The 25571-nt window shown below is 41.9% G+C and overlaps 1 protein-coding gene across 1 annotated transcript in view; it reads right to left on the bottom strand.

Moving 5' to 3' along the window:
- Positions 1 to 267: 267 nt before the first annotated feature.
- The window catches only part of LOC100707946 (mitogen-activated protein kinase kinase kinase 11), a 52349-nt gene continuing 27045 nt past the window's right edge, over positions 268 to 25571 (bottom strand). The window contains exons 3-10 of the mRNA XM_013266088.3: positions 23600 to 23748; positions 22451 to 22626; positions 20955 to 21201; positions 18078 to 18194; positions 14367 to 14538; positions 14164 to 14276; positions 13366 to 13980; positions 268 to 9820 (exon numbers count right to left, since the gene is read on the bottom strand). Of these exons, the coding sequence (XP_013121542.1) occupies positions 9234 to 9820; positions 13366 to 13980; positions 14164 to 14276; positions 14367 to 14538; positions 18078 to 18194; positions 20955 to 21201; positions 22451 to 22626; positions 23600 to 23748 (2176 nt within the window). The 3' untranslated portion in view covers positions 268 to 9233. The remainder of the gene's footprint in view (positions 9821 to 13365; positions 13981 to 14163; positions 14277 to 14366; positions 14539 to 18077; positions 18195 to 20954; positions 21202 to 22450; positions 22627 to 23599; positions 23749 to 25571) is intronic.

The raw sequence follows: 25571 nt of genomic DNA, 5'->3' as shown, positions 1-25571 counted from the left end.
TGTGCGCTCCTGTCACCAGGTTTTTACGGTTCTTTTTCTTTGTTCACACAGAGCTATAGGAAAGAAAGGTTCATACACTCCTAACTGGCATCTAGGCAGTGAAGTGAAAGAACACCAAATATAATTGCACAAGAAAAATCACTCAAGTCCAAACATCGTCCACGATTTCACCTGGATGTCTGAACAACAATCATGATGTTTTTCTCTGTGTCATTAAGTTCTGCATTTCTTTCTCTGTCCTTTGACATGAAAAACACCACAAACACATCAGGAGTGTTACATTTTATTTGGTCTTATGTCTTTTTGAGCTTTTTTTCCTTTGTTTTTCTCCACAGGTTAAAACCCATTTTAATAGTCAAGAGAAATAAAAACATTTTCACATAACTGTATACAGAAATAATCCTCTTGTGCACAATAAAAACAGTTGATTAGGCCCAGCCCAGTGCGAGATTTCACAAAAATGCAACAAGAATGAATTTTCAAAGCCCAAGGACTGCAAAACCTCTAACTCGCAGGAGCACAGACAGTTTTGAGAGAGATGTAAAAATGACTGCCAGGGCAATGCAACAGTTGTGTTATCACATCGCCTAGGTTGTAATAAAACACACAATAGACATGGAAATGAATCTGGAACAATTACAAAAATAGCAAATAGATACAAAGGCAGAGAGGTGGTTGAGCTTGTCTGCTACCTTAAGGTACTTACAAACACTTCCTCTCCATCTAGCAGTTTTATGCACATAAAAATTCAGTATGGGTGCCCCAAGGGGACATTCGGCTGCAATTTAAGTGTAAGATTTTGCTGCAATGTACATAAGGAAATGGAAATCGAGCTCTAACAGGCACATTTCTCAGGCTTTTCAGTAACACAGACAAAGTACTAGGGCTTGCAGAAAAATCAGTTTCGTGCAGATTTGGCCAACTTGGTGAACTGGAACGTGACATTGATCTGTCTCATGTGAAGCACCCATACATCTTAAATACTCCAGTGAAAACCTAGAAAATGCTTTGTTCATATGAAGCAATCAATCCATCATCCTAACGTGGACTGTGTCCATGACCATCTTGAGAGAGAAATAGTTTTAATCCAGTGTGTAAAAAGATGGCCATTTATAAATATCCACATTAACCCCTAGATATATATATATATATATAAATTTTGTCAATGTCTTCAGCTGGCTGGCAGGAAGCTGTCAGAATGCAAAGTCTTTTTCACAGTACTGTGAAGCTTTGAGTGGGAGAGATTTGACCACTGAGTCATGGGGATTTGTACCATCCAAACCGTTTCAAATTGCCTCTCTGGATCGTTTAGAGTTCAGCCATTTAAGCCCAACCATGAGCACCTGAAAGAGACCACCTACTGTTAAATACCCTCGAGCCTCAGTAAAATACTTTACCGTCTTATATCTGTCTAAGGAGACGTTAATCAGGTTAAGCCCCGCCAGTTTAGTCACCTATATATCCGTTAATATCGATTTATTTAAAAATGAAGACGTCTTTGTCACTAAATGTGTCAGTGCTCTGCTAAAGCTGCAAACATCCATGAGCATAATCAGTTCATTGGAACAGACCCGACCCATCAGTTGATATCACCAATAGCTAGTGCTAGCTAGCTCACCGTTAACATTCACGCTACTGTTCATCTTAAAATGATTTATGCTTAGCTGTCCTTAATTAATGCATTATGGGGAAAAGGTGACATCTAAGATTAACACAACAGTTGACTTCATTTCAAATAGGTTTGTTTTTACATCTTAAAATGAATGAAATGTCAATTTTGTAGTCTAAATGTAATATACATAATGCATGTGTATAAAACTAAGAAAAATTAGTCTCTGATTATGCCTGTAAGACTACCCCATGAATCCAGATATACAGTAAATGATCATATGACTGAGAAAGATCCCCAAAATATCAGCAAATGTTACAGAGAAGGCCATAAATCAATTCACACTTTCTATATTTAGGAGGGGCTGTTTACTTAACCAACTCACACGCAGCACAGAAACATAATTTACAGGTTGCGCGGCTCCTGTCTGAGGAAGATCACGAGGTAATTGTGTGTCAATAGCAAGACAGAACAATAATCACAACCGCAGGGCTGTTGTATGCGGTCGAGTGGAGGGAAGGCATGAGTATGTGGGCCTTGGACTTTATAACCTCATAGTTAAAGTCAGTGTTTATTTTCTGCACTGAGGAGCAGCTTTCTCCGGGAGCCATCACTGAGGTCTTGAACGTGAACTGGTCTTTCTTTCATTTCTTCTATTCACTGGCTTTTTGTTGTTACTGAAAAAGGGACAGCAGATGGTGACCTTGGATGCACAGGCTAAAAAGAATTAGGAATAATATTCACAGTTTCAGAGCCTGAGCGTTAGCTTACACACCTGGCGGCGCCTGTCACAGACACAGCTTTTGTCCCCATCCCTATTGGGATGTGCCATACCAGTACAGTCGATGAAAGGTCATATTTGATCATTCTGTCTCGGCCTATTAAGGCCGAACAAAGGCCCGGGCAGGTGTTTCGGTTTAATACGAGCCAGATCGAGCAATAATGCGTGTCTGTCACTGACAGCTAGCTGGGGGACAACTAAACAAGGGTGAAAACCGGGTATATTTGTAACATCCACTTAATTGAACACAAACAAGCAAAAGCAGCAAAGGTAAATGGAGTGAAAGCCACTGAAATGGCAGGCCATCTATTTTGTTGTTTCAGAATGTGCTCCACTGACCTGCCAAGGTAAAATTTCATCAATAAAGCAAATACAACACACGTTCAGCCTTAGTTTTTTCCATCCAGCCTTATTGAACCATTCTCCAATTTGCCTGGTAACCATGAAGGAGAGAAAACATGCTTTAACTGGAGCTGCAGCAATTTAAGAAACAGTCAATTCTTCACTGGACTTCCTGACTTTCTTCAAGTCGAACAGTGTTCTCTGCCACTGTAAGTAATCATTTCAATTCAAGCATTCAGACTCACATTCAGAGTTTCTTTTTCATGCCAGAAAAACCAAAAACAAAACAAAGCTCCCATATTCCCCATTTAGCTTTCTTACTTTAACTAGAACAAAGTGCATTAATAACACTCCGCGTTTCCCCACCATTAGCCGGCACTATGCTGTCACTGTCACACACTAGGTATAAAAAGACAGAAAGGAGGAACACAAGTAAAGACAATATCAGCTAATATGTCCTAAAGAGTGACCAAAAAAGAGAGTTTATTCTACAGACTGCTTGGGGGATTTGCTTTCATGCTAAAGGTTAGCATTAGCTATGTAGCTATTGACGGCTAAATAGGCTGCTATTTAGTTCGTTTAACCATCTGTGTTATCAGGTTCCACCTAGCTAGGCTCAGTCTTATCAAAATGAAGACTGAACATGAAGATAAAACTATTGAAAATTAAAAAGTCAAATAATTTAAATTCAGAAATGAATAATTTCAGCAGATAAATGATGTTTTTGCCTTGTTGGCAGCTTTTTGTTTTTTCCCAGCTGAGCAGGAGCGTGACAACAAACACAAAAAAGCTCTTTTATTTCTTTTCAAACTTGAGTTTAATCACTTCTGTTATTTAGTTATGATTTCTGCTATATGTTTAGTTTTGCCAGATCATTTTATCAAGTGCTTTTTTGTGGGTTTACTTTTTTACTTTATAACCTCTTGCACAATATATTTGACCATAACCAATTTAGGGATTTTCTAGTTTCCTAATTTCGCCTTAAAGATGACAAATATAGTAGGTTCATAAGCACCTGGCACAATTATTTATAAAGCTATTACAGGTGTCTCGGTCTCCCTGAATAGCATTAGTCCCATGGAAGTCTTTGCATGATTACTGCTACAGCCGAATCAATGGTTTAATCAAGGTAAATCAGATAATAAGTATGCATGTAAACACATCTGCTGCTCACAAAGCAGCCAAATTAAACCTGTGAGTGTAAGTGTAACCTGAACAAACATTACACAGCACATTCTACTGTTCCTCTTTCACAAAGGGTTTTGTTTTCTTTTTTTAATCTGGATAATGGCTCTGATTTTTCACCTTTAAAATTTTAAAACAATACCACCACTCACAAGTGGCCTCTTGGCTTGATGAGGGTCAGGGCCTTAGGGGTTCTCCATGCTGCCATCTCATTAGATTTCATTCATGTAATAACCAGTTGCCATTCAATGATTAGGGGTAATGGTCTGAGCTTGAACTCTGAATGAAGATCACAGAATCTCGTCTGCTCCCTGCCACCGAGCGGCTCAAAGCAGCTCACTGGTGGCCAGATATAGGGCTTGCCTTTAGAGATTTCAGTTCCTTTCTCCCTGTCAGTTTGTACTCGGGGCAGTGATTTGCAATGACGGATGGGGCGATGCCTGAAAGCGCAGAGCATCACAATCAACTCATCAAGACTTTAGTATTGAAGTGCTGGCTGTCAGCTCCAGCAGATAAATGGCAGCTCTGGTTTCTAAATCTGACAGCCAAAACCGAGAATCGGATGTCTTTGTCCACAAAAGGCTTCCTAAAATGTGTCCCTTTTATCCCCTCAGCGAGCTGACTGTACATCTATCAGATTACACATTACAAACTGAAGTAGGAGTATTTTGTCTGCGTATAAGTATTCCATACGCAGCCTAAATAATTCATTGCCAGAAAGGCTTCTAACCACCTCGAGAAATTACGAGCAGGAGTAAAAACATTGTGTCCCAGGTAATAATGTAATCATTTGTGTAAAGCACAGTGACTGCAGTTATTGAAAATAATATTTTATGTCACTGTACACACACACTTGATGGAGAAGGCCAAATTGTTCTTGTCATCATCGGGGCTGAGAGAAAATTAAAGTCTGGCTCCAAGAGAACATGCAGACATGACATGACTGGCAGGTTGAAGTGGATACTTCACACACGGACAATTTATGACAGAAATAACCTGCCAGACGTTTCAATCATCTCGATTTCCTTCACCTTTTTCTTTCTTTTTTTTTTATAGTGTGGGGGCTCACAGAGCATGTGTTGACAATAACAGTTACCCAAGTGTAATGACTATCAGAAGATAGCTGTCGTGACTTTGCGTGTTGACGTGAACAGACAAGGCAATAACTCATCGCTTGTCATGTCTTTAAAATGTCGGTGGGGAGGACAAGAGAGCGGAGAAAGGTGGGGAACGCTGCCGAAGGATAAACTATTTTCTATACTCATGTCCATGTCCAGGTGATGGCAGGTGAGTTGTTCAATTGGAGCACAGGTTGATATCAAGCTTCAGACAAGCAAGATTTCAAACACTGCTTGGGTAAACCTGTCAGATTTGGAATGGTGGTGGCCTGTATGTAATCACTTTTACTTGAGTGTTCATTGCAGTGGAACTTTGTAACCCTCCAGGTACATACCAACTACACAGTCATTTACATGAAAAACTGCAGCCTCGTTAAAATCAGGCTCAAGGATTTAAAAGAAGCCTTGTCACCTTGTCTAACAGCACTCGTATCCTCCTTAACCGATTCATAATCCAAGGGGTTTGTACAACTATTTTCTTTTTATTTCCTAATCAGACAATTTGACATTCACGCCCACTTTCCGCAGCAGTTGCCAGATGTGCGGAGGCGTGACAGTAGGCAGCGTTCTGAACTAGGTCTTATTTACCTTTTTTCTTTTTTAAAATTCCTGATACAACTACCTCCATCTAATTTCAAATCGCAGAAAAGTTAAAAAAGTGCACTTATGCATTTTGCCACATCTCACCCCTCTCTGTGACACCAGGCTGTTCACTCAATCTAAAACTTCTGCCATCAGATGTAATTGGACAAGACACCCACACGTGTAGCAGCTAGGTCCTTCGAAGAATTAAAAATGAGATCTTTACGAGCTGACTACAGCTGGTATGCCCAGTAGAGGACACATGTACACATAATTGGGCCAAAGAAGAAGACAATACACCTTTCAATTTCAAACCATAATGCCTTGGTAAAATGAGCACTCTCCTGCAAATGGACTCTGTCCTAGAACAAATGCCATCTCTTCTAGCCGCATAGAAAACCTGGCTGTGACTGAACTGAATGCTCTGCGCTGTCAGGACAAAACTGCCCGCAAGAAAAACTTTTCAGATACGAAAGGAGTGAAGGCAGAACAAAATGAAAGGAGCAGAACTATCTCCCAAATCACCTCAGGGGTTAAGATGCAAAAAAAAAAGAAAAAAGAAAAAATTGAGCTTTGACAGTAAAGATGAAGTCTGGTCAGCAGCTGTAGCCAGTGGCAACAGGGAGACAAAGAAACGGAAGACAGAAAAGGCGGCTCAACCTGTCTTTGAAACTTTATGCATGTGATAGGGCGCAGCTTAAATCTACACATAAGCCGGAGCGGGGCGCAACTCGATATGCGGGGCATTTTTCTAATATCAGGGCAAATTAATTAACCAAATATCTCAGCGCTTTGTTATGCTCCCTGCTCTTATCGAGAGGCTAATTATAACTATCGGCTTCCTCTGTACGTCAGTGGGATTATTAGGCTAATCACAAAGCTTTTCCCTTTGGAGACAAGGTTTTCACTCTTCGACAGAACAAAGCTGTTATTGTCCTCCAATGACACGGTGACAGCGATGAAGCGAATCAGCATTTGTACTTGAAATGTTAGAGTAAAGCCATCGTTAACAGGGTCAGATTTTGTGCTACGAGTAGGTGGGTCTCTCAGGTGCTTCACCTGCACTGGTTAAGTTATGTTTAACCCGTGCCTGAGCTGACTGTCAATTTAAAAAAAACAAAAAAATAAAAACACACCCTCAAAAGCTGTTGTGCATTGGCAGTCTGGAGTTATTTTGTTGCTGCAATTTTCCCACAACTTGTCTCACTCCACTACATTCCTCAGGATGATTTTAGAAAATAAACTAATCCCTGAGAAAGTGTGAACATGTTACATTTAGCATATACACTTATATACCACAACATTAAAACCACTAATACTGGGTAGTGCTTTCGATTGCTTTCAAGAGTGCATGCAGAAACATGCACATTTGCATGCACTGGGAAGTTAGCAGTGGACCGTTTGGGGCTTGTTTGGGGTTGTTCAGGATTGTTGTGGTCCATTCTGCTAATGCAGGTTTTGATCTGAGTTTGGAGACCAAATAAGTGCCTTAGGCTTTTTGAAAAGGGGGTTCTTGGTCTGAAACAATGCTAAGGCAGGTGATACGTGTCAAAAAATAATCCACACATTTTCCAGCAGAAAATGGCATTTAACAATATGGTCAGTCTTATTCACTTTCCCGCTCTGAGGCTTTAATGTTGTGGCTGATAGGTGTAGAATGATCAGTAATGATAATGAACCATGAGAAGATGCTGTAGTGCATTCTGGTGTGCTGAGGCTAAAAACATGATATTGCCACATCTGTACAGTGAGGTTCTCCCTGTATTCCTATTTTTTTTTTTACCAAAACAAAAACCATTAAATTGGAGGGACGCTGCTGTTCTCACAACGCCTAAAAACATGCTGAGGCAGATAATATTGGACATTGCCGATCAAGAAACTTTAGCAGACATTCTGGAGAGTTAGATGAGAACATCAGTAGCACTTTCATTTCAGTATAGAATCCATGAAGCCAGGTAAACTAAGCAAAAACAAAATTGCTCCCGTCAAAGGTAACAAGTCCATGTAGAACTTTAAGTCTCAATCAGCATGAAATTTGACTGGAAAAGCACCAAGTTGTGATTTTTATAGGTGCTTTTGTGGGTAACATTTTCTTGGATATGAGCAGTGACTTCTTAAGTCATCAGCTGGTGACTTCTGGTCACCACTAAGTGACCAGAAGTCACTGCAGAGGAATAAAACAGAAAATGCTTTTGTATGGCCTTCACAGATCTCTGGAATGTTTTCCTTGGACTAACTTTTTTATATTGTTCCATGTTAAGCAATCTGCTTTGCGAATGAATGATAATAAGAATGGTTTCATGTAACTCTCTAGGGAGGGGGAAAAATGAAGCATCTGGCTCATATTTACTCAGACATTAAAATTTGGTACATCAAGAAACTCAGAGTTCTGGGTTGTGAGACTGATAACGCCTACAAATTAAGCAGACTTTTTTTTGTAAAGTACTTTAAAACACTTTTAAAGTACTTTGTTGAACCTCTTATAGGTGGTGGTGATTAGACAGTATTTCTAACAAAATCTGAGAACCATATGTTCAAATACTCTGTGTGATTGTGTCAGTTTGCTCTGTGTTGTTCTGTTCTGGCACTTTAAGGAGGTAAAAACAATGCATTTGCAAACAGCCTTCGTCCCAGGACTTACACAGTCACAGTGGCATTCTTTGGCATATGAAGGGAATGCGGAGGGCACCCCTGTCTTGTTTCCTGTGCTGTGTCGCCTGCCAGCCTGAATGAATCTGTCCAATTCCTGGCATTTCCCAGAGAATGTGACTGGAATGTTATCTGCTTCCAAGTGGAATGCCTGGGTCATGGTTTCATCTCGGATTTCTCGAGCGGCCTAGAGTATCCACTCAGAGTGCTTTCTCCCATAATGCAACAGGCAGACGCAGTTTAAAAAGAAACGGTAAGCTTTCCTTGAACAATGAGTCTAGACATACATGCAGACGATATTTTTCTTACACTGCAATGCTAAGCTGATTTGCAAATTTAAGCCAGATTCGTAGCATCTTCCCTACGCACCAGATTAACCATTCAAAGAGCCTTGAAAAGATATATATTAAAAACACTTCACGAAATAAGGCACTCCAATTTTCCATTGTCCTGAAGGCTTTCAGTCTGCAGAGAGGTAGAGGCAGATGAAGCTGTGCAAGTCGCCTTATCCACCTCTGCATTGTCCCAATGCTTCAAAGGTAAGGGGAGATGAAAGCAGTTGATATGAGCAGTCTGATAGAATCTGAAGATGGGACTAGTGATCTGTATCCTGCTCCTTCAAAGGGATAGAGAAACAGAGGAAAAAAGAGAGAATGAAATGGGCACCAGCTATTGGTTCACAGGCAGCTATCCCACAATTCATTGTACCACCTTTCACTGGCTTTCTGGTTTCCAAAGCAGCAGGCTGGTGTATAAATAAGACCTGTGATGATTGGTGCTCCCATAGGGGAAAATCTCCCTTGGTAGGTTGAGTCATGAGTGTGCATGTTTTTTTTTTTTTTATAACATTCCGAATCCTTGTTCCGAAGTAGGACATAGTAGTGGAAACGGTCCTGGACCTGCGATCAAATCCAGGCTCATAACATCTATCAATGACAATAAGCCCCTTGTTGGGGCAAGGCTGGATTCAGAACCTGTCGTCTTTGAGTTGCGTCGGGGACTTGAAGGGCTTGAGCCCCAGTATCCTGCGGGGGTGAGCCCTCTCTTTGGTGCCATCCAGAGGCTTGCTGCAGGCCCCACAGCCAAAGTCAATAAGGGCCGAGTCAGCTGAGTTAATGGGTGCTATACGGAACGAGGGCAGCGTGGGAGAGCCGTTGGCAGAACATGGGGCAGAACGAGATGTGGGAAAGGGAGCTGAGAAGGGGTCAAAGGGCGAGGCACCATCCGAACCACTTGAAGGATCAGCCTTGAGGGCAAAGGGATCGCAGTCAGGAGAGGGGAAAGGGTCACAGTTGGTGAAGGGGTTGGTGGGTGACGGCTGATAGCTCAGCAAGTTGCTTTCTGAGCGGTGTGTGCTGCGCCCACCACCTGAGTTTCCACCACCTGCTGAGATAAAGCTCCAAGGGTCGATGCGGGGGCGGATGGGAGATGGGCGGGGCCGAGGAATGACGCTGACCTCCAGGCGGCGTGTTTTGGGGCTCCAGAGCGCAGGGTTGGGGTGGAGAGGCTTGTCATCAAAGTCCTGTGTGTCTTGGCACAAGGGCAGGTCTAAAACTGAAAAGCACATAAAAGGAAAGAAAAACATTAATGAGGCACTAAAACACAGTATTTGTCCGAAAAACACTGGAAACATTTTAAAACACTGTTTTTTGTCAAGTATATGTAAGGTGAATGTAATGTGGTGGGGTGTGCAATTTCAACTGTTTGCAACTGGAGTACAACATTTTGACAAGGTGCTAAAAATTCCAAGTGCACAGCAAGCTGCTGGGCGATGATTCCTCGCTGAGAGCCTGACATTTTTTCAAGTCATTCAGAGTTCATAAACAGTCAACAGTCAGTACAACACTGTGCTCATTACTGTCCCAGTGGACCCCAACCAACAAGACACTTCCTTCACTGTTTGTACAAGTGCTGAACAACAAGTGAGCAGAAGTTAATGCTTGGAGGAACATTTTGTTCACCGTAGGTCTACCAGTTAAGAAACAATCAGTAGCAAGACCCACTTCAAGAAGGATTTTGACATTACCTCTGTGGATACTGAGTATCGTAGCAACCAGTGTCCCAACTGAAAAAATCATGTTGCACTCCAAATCTCTCTGAAAGCTCTGATTTTTCAGAAGAGATGGCAAAAAACCCCCTTTTGGACCCTGTTGGACACAGGCCCTAACTTAAGATGACCCTGCTTACATCATGAGCATTATTGAATTGAGGAAGTTGCCATTTCCTCATGCCGAGCTGTATTCTCCTCGATGACTTAACCTTTTCACAAATACACAATATGAGAAAAGGCCTTCAACATATTAAACATCTTCATCGTTTTGTCTTTAACTGTCTTGGTAGAAAAGTTTAATTGTTAATCTGCAAATGACTCTCAGAGTACTGCAGAACTGCCCCAGTGCGCTCTCAAACACTCCTCTCCAACCAAACTCTGCCAAACAGTGTGTGATGAAAGTGATCCAAACAGTAATATGAAATCGGTACATTATTGTTCCAAGAAGAAATGGAACAATTACCAGCACAGAATGCTGATGCAATTAGTTTAAATTAAGTAAAACATAGCACAATGTAGCTCTTTGACAAAGCAGCAACAGTGGCAAGCAGAGAGTGTAAATTAGCACCGACAGGAACATTAAACTCAGTATAAATCAGTCTGAATGAACATTTGCTAGTTCCAAATGTGATGTGTCTGCCAAATGGCATTATTTACATCAACAGCAACTCTCCAAGGCTGCTAAGCTATTCAGCTGACAAGAAAAGAGCAATCAAGAGTCACATGAGAGCAGGAAAAAAAGTAAAGAAAAAAAGCAGAGGAAGGAATCCTCTGAATTTGTCTCTTTCATATGCACATTCTCCGCCAATAACCTTGTGGCAATGTGTCTATGCATCTGAGCCTGAGTCATTACAGCCAATAAACATAATAAGATGTTTAGCTAAAACACTCGCTGTTTAATTATGTGTGGCTTTTTAGCCGGATATAACGGGCGCACATGTTTTGGGAGATCATGGCTGTTAGCAGCGGAACAGGCGAGGCTCGTCCGCTCAGTACCTGCGGGTAGAGCTGGGGAAAAAAACCTCTCTGTGGAGAATCCAAGGCTTCGTGACTCAATCGGACCATATATAGAGTGTGAAATGTTACCCAGGGGCAATCTTAAAGCCTTCCTGAAGCCCACTCGCTCACAGAACAACCAATGCTCATGCCTCTGTCATTACAGATCTGAAGTGTGCCAATGTGTTTCTAATGCATATTAGCCTTTGGAGGAGTAAAACAAAAACAAAACGTGACTGTACTGTACAATTAAAATGCTGATTAAACACAAAGAATTTAATTTATACACAAATCATGACACATTTCATAATTTTGAGAAGGATACTAATGCTAACTACCGGCACTACTGGCCAAGCCTGAAAAGCGATGCTGAACTTCAGCCAAATCCCCAATCTACCCGAGCCAGTGAGGTCAAGAATAGATTAGTGGGAATTTTGAATGTGCTGCGACCTCAGCTGTGATGCCTCATGTTTCCCATTCATCTAAAGAAAACTGTCTGTCTTGGAAAGGGGTGGGCAACAAGAGAGGACTGGACGGTAGCTTTGCTTAGCAAGTATTAGCAGTGAAGGATGAAGGGCCAGCTGTTACCTGAGATATGCAAATAGGCAGAAGAAAAAGCTTTGATGTAAATGAAAAAGCTCATACAGCACTGAAGCCTCTGTTGTGCCAGAAAGATCTTGCTAAAGAAAAAATAAAAAAGGCACAATAATTCTGAGGAACTGTGAGGGAACATTGTAATGCTGAGGCGGTACATTATTCAAGGCAAAGGCTGGATCAGAATTGCAGGGTGTCCTGCAGACACACTGTGCTTTGGAGGGAATGCAGATGAATTATACAGCTAAATTAAAACAACAAACAAATTGTTACTGACATCATTACTCTAGTCCAATCATCTTCTCGCCTGCCTTCTTTGAACCAATCAGCCTGGTTTAAATCTGTGCTCTTGGTCATCCTCCCTTTCAGACTGTCTCCTCCCCATCTTCACCTCAGAAACCTCGGCCAGAGCTCAGTCTTAAGCCTCAGTCTTCATCTTGACCACCATCAGTGTCTAGACTCCGGGGGTCCAATCCTAAATCATTCGCGGGATTCCGTTCTGCCAGGATGGGTCATCGGAGTCTAATCGCCAAATAATTAATTTCTCTCTCCCAATAAATCACGTTAAATTCTTCCAAGTTATCTCTTCTTATTGAAAAGCAACTTAAAAAAGACCAATTATGCTTTTCTGTATTTTCTGAATATGTGTAACATTATGACCACTGACAGGTGAAGTGAATAACACAGATTATCTCTTCATCATGGCAGCTGTTAGTGGGTTGGATATGTTAGAGAGCAAGTGAACATTCTGATCTCAAAGTTGATGTGTCAGAGACAGAAAAGTATGCAAGGGTAAGGATTTGAGCGAGTCTGACGAGCGCCAAACTGTAATGGTTAGACGACTGAGTCAGAGCATCTCCAAAACTGCAGCTCTTGTGGGCTGTTCTCAATCTGCAGTGGTCAGTATCTATGAAAAGTGGTCCAAGGAAGGAACAGTGGTGATCCAGAGACTCTGTCAGGGGCAGCCAAGGCTCACTGATACAGATGTGGTCCAATGCAACAGATGAGCTACTGTAGCTCAGATTGCAGAAAAAGTTCATTGTAGATAGAAAGGTGTCAGAATACACAGAGCATCGCAGTTCTTTGCCAATTTTTGAAGCAAAGCGGTCCCTTTCCCACCGGCTATTCAAGCCTTTTGTTTTGAAGGCAAGCCAATCAGAAGAAAACAGATAAAAGCAAGAGGGGCTTAAAGGGAGAGGAGCTAAAAGACAGCGTATGAAACAAGATAAATATAAATAACATCGATAAATATAATTATATATGAAGTGTCATAAAGACTGTTTTGATCTGTGAATCATACAGCTCTAGTCAAATCAAGAATGCACATAGCAAGTCTCCTTTAATCCAATTTTTGCTTGTTCATTCTGTACTTTCTCTCTCACAGTAATAAAAAGTTGTTTTTTTTTTTTAAATTTTATTTTCTGGTGGGGTTGCCTGTGTAAAACAAACTCAGACCAACCTAGCTGAGAAGCGTGCAGGCCTTGGCTGGACCTCCTCCTCCTGTCAGCTCTGTGTTCCCAGGAGTCGCTGCTCAGCTCCCCGTTACTGGAACTGTAAGTGGGGGTCCACTCCCCTGGGCTGGTCCTGTCGTGCTGCATGGGGGCACCGCTGGGACTCTGCGGACTGTGTGGCGTCCGGTGGCTGCTCCTCTCGCGAGGGTTTGGTGGAGGAGGTGTCAGGGGTAAAGGCTTTAGTTCTTGGTATTGCAGCGCTAAATCCAACAGGGGTCTGGGGAGCGGCTCCGAGGTGGAGAAGGTGATGAGATCGTCCACTACTGGAGGGTCTGAAATGAGGGGCCTAGGATGAGAAATCTCAAGTTCAGAGAGGCTGCGGCCCTCTAAGCAAGGTGGGTGAGTTCGAGGTGGCACTCTTGGGGGAATATCCAGGCAGCGACCAAGTCCTATCGAGGCAAGCAGGGAGCCGCTGCCCAGCAGGGCTCGGTGGGTGCTGTTAATCAGGCCACCGAGAGGCCCCCTCTCAGGCCTTGGGGAGCTAGCTGGGGAAGAACTTCCTTCCTCACTGCCCGAGTCTCCCTGAGACAGAGGAAGCCACGGGCTATCCTTCACCGATGAGCCTGCAGAAAAAGAAAGGTTTTAAAATGACACAAGGAGAGCCCAAAATAGAAGAAGAGGAACACTCAATGTATTTATAATTCATTTAGCTTCGATTCATAATTCACAGTCATGGTGGAGAGAATTAGAAAGGAGGCTAAGTGGAAGATAAGGTGGTAAAGCTGGTGGTGAAGGGCAGTGGATACCATTCTGAGAAGGCGTAGGGGTTGGCGTGACGGGTCGGTACTCCTCAAAGTCATCCTTGGAGTCTCCATTCTCATTGCTGTCTGCCTCCAGGAGCTTAGCTCTCATCGACAAGCTGAAAACAGGAGAGATTTCAACTTAAACATGGTGATGGTTAAGCATATCAAATCCATACACACAGAAGGAAAAGGCAATTCTGCCGTACCTGCTTTCCTGGGGACTAAGGCGCAGGACTTTAGGACTTTTGGGACTTTTGGGGCTCTGTGGCCTCCAATGAGGGCTCAACTTGAGGTCTCCGTTGACTTGTTTATGAGTAGAGGTATCCAGGGAGGGCCGGACTGGGCTGAGACCGAACGTTCTGCTGTTGTCACTGGGAACTGCAGAGATAAGAGGAGAGTATACAATCAGTATGAGCTTGTTTATTATCAAGCTTAGTTGTGTTCTAATCGGGTGAGTACAATAATCTCTAACACAGTGATTTTAGAGCTACAATTCCTAAAACTTGAATTTGAATGAAAGTTTAAGCTCCAGCGGACTTTAAAACAGATCATGTGGCCACAGCCACAATAACAGCCGAACAGTCACAGGGCAGAAAGTGTGAAAAAAGGAGCCATAGTTATCTGGGGGTTGAGCTCAAACGCAAACTTCTGATAAAAGCTGGCACTGCACCTGCCAGACACTGGCGGCACACCAGCGGGCTCGTGCTGCTAACACAAAGTGTGTGAACAGCGCGTGAACTTTCAGCCAGCCTGGGCTCTACTGTCACAACACCTCGCAACATATGGACCCCATCACACCCTTCCTAAGGCCTCGAGGATCCTTCTCAGCATGTCAACACCCAACAAGCCAGAAGAGCTATAAGTGGAATGGGCACCACAGTTACATACTGCACATGTCAAGGTGAAAACTTTGAAGCTGTCAGTTTATTCCATTGAGTTGTGGTTCTGTTTTTATCCCCAGTGTTTTGCGCTGCAATTTCATTTCAGCTTCAGAAATGGGAAAAGGTAAATATGTTCTCTGATTGGACATGCTGTATTATGTCCTTTGGCCTGTACTGCGGCGGAGGCCTGGCTGATGCACTTTACTGCCCGTCACTCTCCAGCACTATGTTTTCAAAGCAAGCACAGGAGGCAGATGATAGTGCTGGCTTTGCAATTTCATAAAGATCACACCGCGGCTTCCCATTCCCAGCCTTTTCCTCTCTGAACTCTCTTTTCCTTTTTCAGTGCGCCTCTATTAATATCAACATGCTTTCATAGAATATATTTTCTCATCATTTTGTAAAACTCACAGGTTTTCTCCTCTGCCCTGCGCTGATCAAATCTTTCTATTAAACAGAGAAAAAAATAAAGAGAAATGCTTCTACTGTTGTTCGGACAAGAAATATATTTTTTAAACATATTAAAAAAATACCTCCACACTGATATATTTTTATTTAACAAACAAAAAAATCTCTCCAGGCAAGCCTTTTATGGTTCTTGCACACATTTCTGCAGTGCTTCCAAAGGTCTACGGAGCCTAGATGTAAAAGTAAATGATACATTTCTTTTTTTTCTTGAAACCAACACAAGTTGGTGACATTGTGACACCGAGTTGATAACGGAATATATGGAAATAGAGGTGGTTTTAGGTTTGAAAGTAAAATTGTAGACATCAGGAACTCATCAGGATAGTGAGCTGCTGCCTTATAAAAGGACACATCTCTACATATGACCGAAATACAAGCTCTTTGCCTTTTTCCAGCTTGGGTTAGGAAAACACAGGGAATGGCGATCGCAGAGGCAACGACGTATGCCTCAGGTAGATGTTGAAAGATGAAAACGTTTTATTATTACAATATATTTAACCTTTGCTGCGTTGCACATTTTAAATGCTTTTGGATTTTAAAAAGCTTTTGAAAGGCGTCAGTGTGATCCTGACTGGATGCTATTGTAACAACAAATGTTAGCTGGTTACAGGCTACAGGGCTGCTGCAACACAGCCAACACAGTCATCTTTATGCTTTTGTTTTAGGCAAACCAGCTTGTAAAATGTGACAGTGCGATCCTGACTGGGTACCATCACTACACCTCAGACACACAGAAGTCATTGTGGCTCCTCTGACTGGTATCGGAGAACAAAGACTATAAGCTCCTGCACCTGCTGCTGCACTAGAACACAAAGTGCTGCAATAAAATATTGTGCCATAATAAATGAAATAAAACTACTTTGAGCCTGAATGACTTATTTTTTAAGATTCACAGTGCAGCTGAGTGAAGCTACAAGATAGAGCAAGTACGGATATATATAAATAAAGGTTAAATAAATAATTCTTAACTCATTCTTAACTTGTTTGATAAACTGGTGCTCACTACAAACAGAATGATTGGAAATCTTAGCATTGGTTTGCTTTAAAATAGCGACAACTTCTAATAACACGGGTTTGCCTGGTTTAGCTTCACTCTATATCGTATCGTAACTTCTTGCGGTGTTTTGGTTTTTTCTTCCCAGCATTCATTCGCGCGTTTTCCTCCTTATTACCCTGACGTCTATCAATGTTATGATTTTGCACGAACGGCAGCGTGGCGGCAATTCCCACGCTCTGTAGCATTTAGATCATCAATTAAAAATCCAAATTTAGCCTGCTGTACCTCAGGTACTGGAACTAGAAGAAGGAAAAGGACTAATAGAACCAAATCTAATCCTGCCCCTGCAGATAGAAAAAAATAAATAAATAAATGATGACAGCAGTATCCATAAGCTGCCAACACACATGATACAGCCAACCTACTGAGATGCTAAAAACACAAACTATTACTATCTCAGAGTTCAAAAACTCTATAAAAATAAGAGGCAGTTTAATTTTCTACATATCTAATTCAGTAAAAACACGGCACAGTGGAATCTAGCTCTGTGGACTAATGCAAATCAATTTGGCAGTTCTCTAGACAAATCAGTATGGGAGGCCCTTGCAATAAATCACTGCTTGCTACTGAGAGGGCAAGCATAAATATCCACTAAACACATTTTAATGACAGGCACACTCATGGCTTAGTGACTGCCATTAAGCAGAGTCATTAGGAAGTAAAGAAAACCAGCCCGCTACTTAATGAATAAATGAAGCTGGCAGATGTTTTGGATTGACTAACCACTTTTACAGATAAATGTTTCACTGCAATTTGTGCTTTTATGTTAACCGGCGGTGGTAATTGTTTTGTGAAGTCTCTTTTATTGCCTGTTGCTACACCACAAATTTCCTTTTGGGTTGTATTAAAACGCCCTGTGACCTGCTGGCTACAATTTCCCTCCGAAGGGAAAGATCTCGGGGCGTTTGTCTAAGAAGCCGACAATCAGGCGAGCAATGTAGATCTCTGCCGCTGCTGCAACCCTTCTCAACCCTTTTCTCCTGGAGCAATGAATTCCTCCCTGCTTATTTTTAATTCAGTAAACCGCACTGTAGCCACTACATGCATATAAAAACTGTAGACGCTTAGTGCCTGGAAAACATAGCTGAATAGCTCCCCCCACTGCAGCACCGATGTAACTGCAATCAGCAGGGGAGCAGAGCAGGGCAGCGGCGGGAAAAAAAAGCTGCTGAGAAGTGCTGAGCTGCTGAGAGGAAGTCAGATAATATTTGGACTGGAACACACTATTGAAAAGGGAAAAGGGTGTGTGTGAGAGAGACAGAGACAGAACAGTGAGGGGGAGAGAGAGAAAGAGAGCTGGGGCCCACAGGGAAATGGGAAGACAAAAAGATGAGTGGGTGGTTGAGAGCACATAAAAGGAGTAAATTTGGAAATGGAGACGAGTAATGTCGCAACAGAGTCTGTGTGTGCATGCAAGATGGTGAGAGACGCTATTCTTTTGCTTTTCTCAATGCGCTGAGAAAAAACTCCACATACACTCGATATATGTACGTAAAAACGACTGCACTCACGCTGGATAGCACGGAACCGGGGACCAAAGGAAGGTGAGGAGCCCGAACCCAAATCGGGAGAGTTCCGCCTCTTCTCCAGGCCTGGAGATGCCTGCACCGTAATTTTATGGATGAAATCTGAAACACACACAACAGGATGTAAGACATTCATACAGTCAAGAAATGTCAGCTGTTTTTAAGGTTGCAACATTTTTTTTAAGCTTCCTTATTTCTCTAAAGTAGCGAAGAGTTTGCTTTTGTAGAAATCCAGTGTTACAAAAATTGTGATAACAGTATTTCATTACATATCTATAAAACATAGGAGCTGAAGCAGACTTTAGCTGTCACACCTTCCACAGCCGATTTGTGCACTGTTTGCTTGACCACTTGCTATTATAAATCTATTAAAAGTTTTAATAATATGAGCCCCAATATGGCATTTCCCCCACATTCTTTCAGATGCAATTGTATTTATCCTAGTACTCTTCATGTGTTCTTTGCAGCTATTACACTGTCATAATAATGAATAATTCACGACAAGTTTTCAGCATTGAACCAAGCCAACCAGCTATGAAAGGACTTGTGACTATAAAAACATTTGATCTAGATAAAAAATAAATTAAAAAAACGAAAAGGTCAAAAAAGGCAAAGGCAGAAATAGTTACTTTTTAAAGTGAAGGAACTATTCATCCCACTGCAACCCACAGCAAATCCCAAATTCCACAGCAAACAACTTCCAATCCTCTTGAACTGAGTCCTTTTCATTAGTTTTGTATAACAGCTTTTAATACACTTTGCAGTTTGTGGTGTGTGTAAAGCTTTGTTACTGATATGGTACAGTGCTTTGTTTGAGACTGCAATCACTGTTCTCACACTTTCTGAATTTTTCCCGCTCACTAAGCAACCTAATATTTGCGGTTTAAACATTTCCATGGTTACGCCTCCGCCAACCAGAGACTTGCTTTTTTGATTTAGGATTGTGGGTAGAGTAGTTCTTTCAAGAAAAAAAAAACAAGGTTGATATCATAGACACTTGTGGTTTGTACAGGGGCATATATGGTTTCACAATCTCGCAGCTTGCATCAAGTCTACTTTGGGTGTTTACAACATTATGGCCCATAATCAAAATCTCTCTGCAGAACACAAATAAGATTTTTATTTTTAAAATCTCACTGATGAGCTTTGATATAGGCAGATACATAATTGGAGGATTTACGAAAGACCTTACTCTTTCCATGTATCAAGCATTAAAGAAGCTACTAGTGGCGATGGCTGATAATGGCAGATAAATACCAATACTGCTAATACTGAGCTACACATCCCATGTTGTGTTCTAATGAATTAAACACTGAAAACATCCATTTCCTATTTTCAGTCTGTAAAACTGTAAAATCAATGAAAGACCTACATGTGGTGTCAGCAAGGAACTGCTACTGTTTGCTAAAGTTTGCTAGTGCATGTTCCTGTGCTAATAGAGGTTAAACTAGCTAGCTTATTTAGCACATGAGGCAGGTAGCTTTAGCTAGTTAGCAAAAGTAGTGATTTTATGCAGAATAACTGTTATGCAGTCGATAGACATGGAAGATAGGTGTATGTTAAAAGCAGGACAGATTATTTACACTGTTACTATCCCCAAAAATTTCACATTTATCTAAATGATTGGAAATCAGTCACCACTCTTGCTAGTGCTCAACTTGCTAAGGCAGCGTATCTGTTAAAAAGCCATATATGCAAAGCAGCTTAAAGAGTCTTCCATGGTGAAGATTTTATGTTAACATTTTGTATTTCTGAAATGTTATGACTCATTTCTTAGTTTTGTTTTTTAACACAGCTACAAAGTATCCCATGCTTTACTTTCTCAGATATTTTTTAATATATGTGTATGTGGAGAAAAAAATATCCCAAAAAGGACACATAAGTATGTTCCAGCTACTGAACCCCCTCCAAAAACCCACAATATATATGTTACTGCAGGGTATAAAGTGCAAGTGTAATATAGGATGAAGAAAAAGACAATAATAATATTGGTGGAAAAAGGAAAAAAAGAGAAAGGGATTCGGGCACACACAGAAGGAAAATAAAAACAGTGGCCAGGGACCTAAAGAGGAAAAGGAGCAAGACAAAATGGGTGAGGAAGGTATGCTTAAAAAGAAAGAGGGAGAGAGAGGCACAGAGTGAGAGCAAGAAAGTGAGAGAGGCCAGTCGGCAGTCTGTCCATGGACAGGAAGTGTCGAGGCGTGGTTGGCTCACTCTCCCCTCTCATCAACCCCCCACCACTACCACCACATCACCGCCCTGCTGCTGCTGGGAAAGGCCTAACCACAACACACACACATACACAGCGCGCATTTATGCATGCTTGCTCAGCCCAAAATACATGCTTTGAAACACTTGATGTGAACTGCTGCAGACTGTGTGACTTTGTGATAGCTCAGGACAAGAAACGGCAGTCAGGTGAGTAAGAGAAGAAAAAGAGGAGGGCAAAGTGAATCCTGGTCAGAGTAGATATCAGCAAGCCAGACATGTGATCCACCTTTAAATGTTTTCTGTTTTTCTTTATTTTTAGATGGGGAGGGGTCTGCTGAAAACAGGATTTAAAAATGACAAAGTTTGTATAATAGCAGAAAACTGCACCTGTCTGCAACCTCTCTTTCAAAATGTCAATCTTTACATGAGTTCAGCCCTGATAGCAATTTTCCAAGAAGCCGTGCTACAAAAATACCAGTCGTGCCACAAAAACTCTCCCTCACTTCCTTCTCACTGCTCTCTTGCTTGGGTTTTTTTTGGACTGTTGTTATTTTTTTGCTTGTTGAGACTCTGACCAAGAAATCGAGTATGATCTCTGACAGAACAAATCAAAGGCAGATAAGACGGATAGACAGATATAAGCTGATGCACCTTGGGGCATGCTGATCTTCTCGCCGTTCTTGGACTTCAGTTTGTGCTTTTTGAAGGTGCCCTTCCTCTTCTTGACATTAGGTTTCTCCTGGTTCTGGTTCAAGTGGAGGATGAGGAGGCTGAGCTCACGCTCGAAGACATCCTGCTCCCATTGGGCCAGCTGTTGCTCACGCTGCCGCAGGAACTCTTCGTGAGATTTCTGCTCCAGAGCCGCTCGCTTTAGCTCCTCTTCACGGCATCGCAGCTCCTGATGGAGAGCGAAAAGGCAAGTGAAAGAAAGTATTTAGATGTGGATTAATATCAGCAGGTCTCATGTGTGTGACTGAGATTATGCAAATTTACAGTTTAATGAAACAGAATTCTGAGAAAATTGGTAGCAGTGAAAGTTATTATTATGCATGATGACTCACAGCTGCTGTTTGACATTTTATTTGATGGGTTTCTCCTCCAGGGATACTACACTAAATACTCTGTTAAATACTGTGCTGCTAAGAACACGGCTAGAGGGGCTTGGTGACCCCCAGGCCACAGAAATATGGGAGGATCACAAAGACTGACAAGACACCTCAGCCGCTGGGGCTCTTAGAGTTAGGGTACTTTTCCAGAAACCCCTGAAACATACAATATTGTTGCTGAGGACTTTGGTTGTCCCGAGCTGTGGGATCTCCGCAAGCAGAGGGGATGAAAAGCCCACCTATGATGAGACTGCGCATAAAAACCAAAAATCCCACTATAATCCTGTTGTCATAAACAACTGCATGCCTGACAGCTCCACCCTTCAACATTCATTGTCGAGTATATCCACTATCTCTCCTCTGCACATTTCCAAACCATCTCAACCTGAGCTGTCCGTCTGATGTACTTCTTTCTCTTCTTGTCCCTTCTGGTCACTCTGAATTAAAATCTTAACATCTTCAACCAGCCACCTCCAGCTCTCGCTCCTGTCTTTTTGTCGGTGCCACTGTCCCCAAACCATATGACACAGTGGGTCTCACTACCACGTTGTAAACCTTCTTTTTCACTCTTGCTGCCATCCCTTTGTCACAAATCACCACTGACACTCGTCTCCACCCACTCCACCCTGCCTGCTCTCTCTTTTTCATCCCACTTTTGCAGTGTCCATTCCTTTGGCTGGTTGACTCCAAGTATTTAAACTCACTGAGTGAAGTAACAGACTTACTGCCCCCAAAAGGCCAATTCAGAGCCAGAATAAATCTCCAGCTGATGGTGTGTTGAACCATAATAAATCAACGAAACACATTAAAATAAAAAACTGCACAGAAATGTCAACATGAACATTAACCCGGATCATGTGGTTAATGAAACATGTTCAGTTAAATGTCAAGAGTGGGCTTTGTGGATGACTTAATTTTAATATCAGTACCATCAAGAAAGAAACCCAGACCTCCGGTTATTATTTAAAATGACATTTTCTAAACCAGAAGCTAGCCCTGGCAAGGGCATGGCTTAGTAATTCAAAGTTGAGAGCCTCTTACCTTCTCTTTAGCCCGGAGTTCATCAAACATGTCCTGGATCTCCAGTTTCCAGTCCTCCTGCAAGGAGTGGAACGAATCCTGCGGCATCTCTTCCTTCACCTGCTGCTCCAAGGCCATCAGCTGGGCCAGGATGGAACTGAAATTGGGTCTGCGATGGGGGTCCTGGTCCCAGCACTCTGTCACACATACAGGAGATACAGTGAGTCACAGTGTTACACCAAAGTGACGTGCATATGTGGCTGTCCAGAAGTAATGGACCAAACAGAAATACAGAGCGATTAGAAGTGTTACAGTTGGGGGAAAAGATCAGAGGTTACTTTTCCTGACAATAAGAGGACAAATTTACTCATTTCTAGGACAGCTTCACTTCTTTTGAGCATTTTCTTAAAATCAAGGGACCTAAAAGTCCCATATTCATTCATTTTAATCCTCAGACAAAATGAAAAAAAAGGAGAATTTCATCATCCAACTGAATGCCGTCACCTGAGATTTAAAGACTTAAAATTAGGTCAGATAACTACATGAGGCGTATATCTATGCACTTATTACATGTAATATTGAACGAGTAACCTGTAACGCCTCTAATTTTTATTTACACATGTTTCAGGCACTTTGTGTGAGCACAATTTAGAGTCAAGTTGATCACTTATTCAAAGTGTCATGCTTAATTAACTTGCTGTGGGGAGTTTTGCATAATTTGTTTCTAAACTTTAGGCATTACAAGAAGATCAAAAACCAATCCGATAATTAATTAATCCTCTGAGGTGGCTACTGGTTGTTTTGTGCACTGATCCTGACTTAGGAAAAAAAACAAAAAAACAAAAACCGACAAACTGACATCAAGGGAAAGGGAATCCAAGTGTCTAGATTTCTGGACCAGCTGGTAGCTTGACAGCAAGCACCCAGGTGGCATTTCTTCTTAACTTTAAAACTAAAAAACAGAAGATAAATGGGCACGAATGTATTGCATAAGATGGCTTCTGCATAAAACGCTTCCTCTCAATGGCCACGTTATTGACAGCATGTAGGGATTTGGGGAAATGGAAAAGAACGCGTGCTCGGGACAGCAACCTGATGTCACGCTAAAGTCCTGTCACACCACTGAATCGAACGCCAAAATTTCATTACATTTCTGCACGAGTGTACCACCTGACATGAGCTGCGCAAAAGGTTCGGGGCACGTGGAAGGGATGGGCAGGGTGAGCTTGTTGACGGCAACTCCATAGGCGACAGCGAGTCCATCGATCCCTCTGTAGGGTGCCTCTCCTGTTAGCAGCTCCCACAGCAGAACACCATAGCTGGAGGGGAAACAAGCCAGACAACGAGGCATGACACAGTAAGCTCGAGCCAAAATTAGACACAGGATGTTGGAACACTTCATTATGTTTACGCTGCATATACCACTCATATTTAAAATGATTTCTATGTGATATCAACCAAATTACCATCGCATTTATACAGTAAACAAAACCTCTAGGCTTGTGTGTTAGAATGAAAATGATTTTGTTTTGCCCCCCAAGCCGCCATGTGAGGATGAAACTACATTACATTTATTTAACAGGGATAGCGAACAATGATCAAAACAAGAAGAAGAAAATAAATAAACTCACACAAGAACTAACAGCTAGGGTGTAAATGGACTGGGATTTATATACAACCCCAACTCCAAAAAAGTTGACATGGTGTGTAAAATATTAATATAATACAGAATGGAGTGATTTGCAAATCTCAGAAACCCAGAAAAGAGAAAATACACTAATTAAAGAAAAAACAAAACATAGTTTTTAGGATTTGAATTTGATGACAGTCTCAAGAAAGTTGGGACAGAGCCATGTTTCCCACTGTGTCACATATCCTCTTCTTTTAACAACAGTCTGTAAATGCCTGGGAACTGACGAAACCAACTGCTGGACTTTTGGGGGAGGAATGTTGTAATCTTACTGACAGTGATGACATGAGGACACCAAACAACTAATGTCACTGTGAGTTTGGAGTCTATTCATGAGGTAAAAGGCAGACTGACAACATGTTCAGGGGTAACACAGTCCTGCCTACGGCCAATTTAGAACCAGCAGTTTATCAAACATGCATCTTTGGACTTCAGAAAGGAGCAAGCAGAGATAACCAGAGAGAACTCACACAGCATGGGGGGGGGAACTCTCCACTGCTCTTCTGATGAGTAAATGAGCTGTTCTACAAGTTGAGCTACAATTACACTAAGTAGGATATGAACATTCAGAAAACGCATGAATTGATGGATGTCAATTAGGCAGAGACATTAAAGACATATTTTAATTTCGTGTCCCCAGACAACCAACTCCCTGCTGCAGCCTGGAGTAGACAGGAAGAGAAGTGAAGGAGGAGCATGTAAACGGTGTTGTGGATAAAGTGGTATAATTGAGCTATTTCGACCAGCGGTGGATAAAATCGACACTTTGAACACACCTTCTGAGAACACAAAATTATTTAATGAATAATTGATTAAAATATATTTCAGTTTCAAGAATTCAATACCAATTCAGTATACAATGACTTGCAAATCAGTGCATTCTGTTTTAATTCACATTTCAGGAAAGAAGGTAAGAAGAAGGTAAGATGATAACTTTCAAATCCGGGTCATCTTTCATTCCAATTCATGCTTTGTACAGCAAAGATTATCTTTTATACCTTCTCTATGACAGTGGTGACAGAGAACCAAGAGGTCTTTGTGCAGTGGAATATTTCTGCTTGATGAAACACGTGCTTACATAGCACTGTGAACTCATGCATGCAAAACTTGTGCAAACACAAGTACACAAAGACACACACACACACACAGGACTTTTGAGCCCACACAATGGGATCAGCCCTGTGTCCTAAGAAGATGAAGTGTGGCGTAGGACTTGGATCTCCCACACTGTCAATTAGCCCTCGCCCGGACCTGACTGAACACACACTGGAGGCTCACTAAGTGGAGAGCGCAGGCCGCAGCCTTTTTTTATTTAGTTCTTTAATTACAACTTCCACACACTGTGACTGTGCAGAAACGCCGCTCGTCGGCTCGCCCCGAAGCGGTCGTCGTCTGCGCATGGTGGCTTTGGAAACGAGCGACCGTGGACAGATGAGAAAGAATACAAAAACA

Source organism: Oreochromis niloticus, linkage group LG3, assembly GCF_001858045.2.
Source record: "Oreochromis niloticus isolate F11D_XX linkage group LG3, O_niloticus_UMD_NMBU, whole genome shotgun sequence".
In the NCBI taxonomy this organism is placed as follows: domain Eukaryota; kingdom Metazoa; phylum Chordata; class Actinopteri; order Cichliformes; family Cichlidae; genus Oreochromis; species Oreochromis niloticus.
The sequence above is the reverse complement of the archived record's forward strand: the minus strand, read 5'-3'. Positions and strand labels throughout refer to the sequence as shown.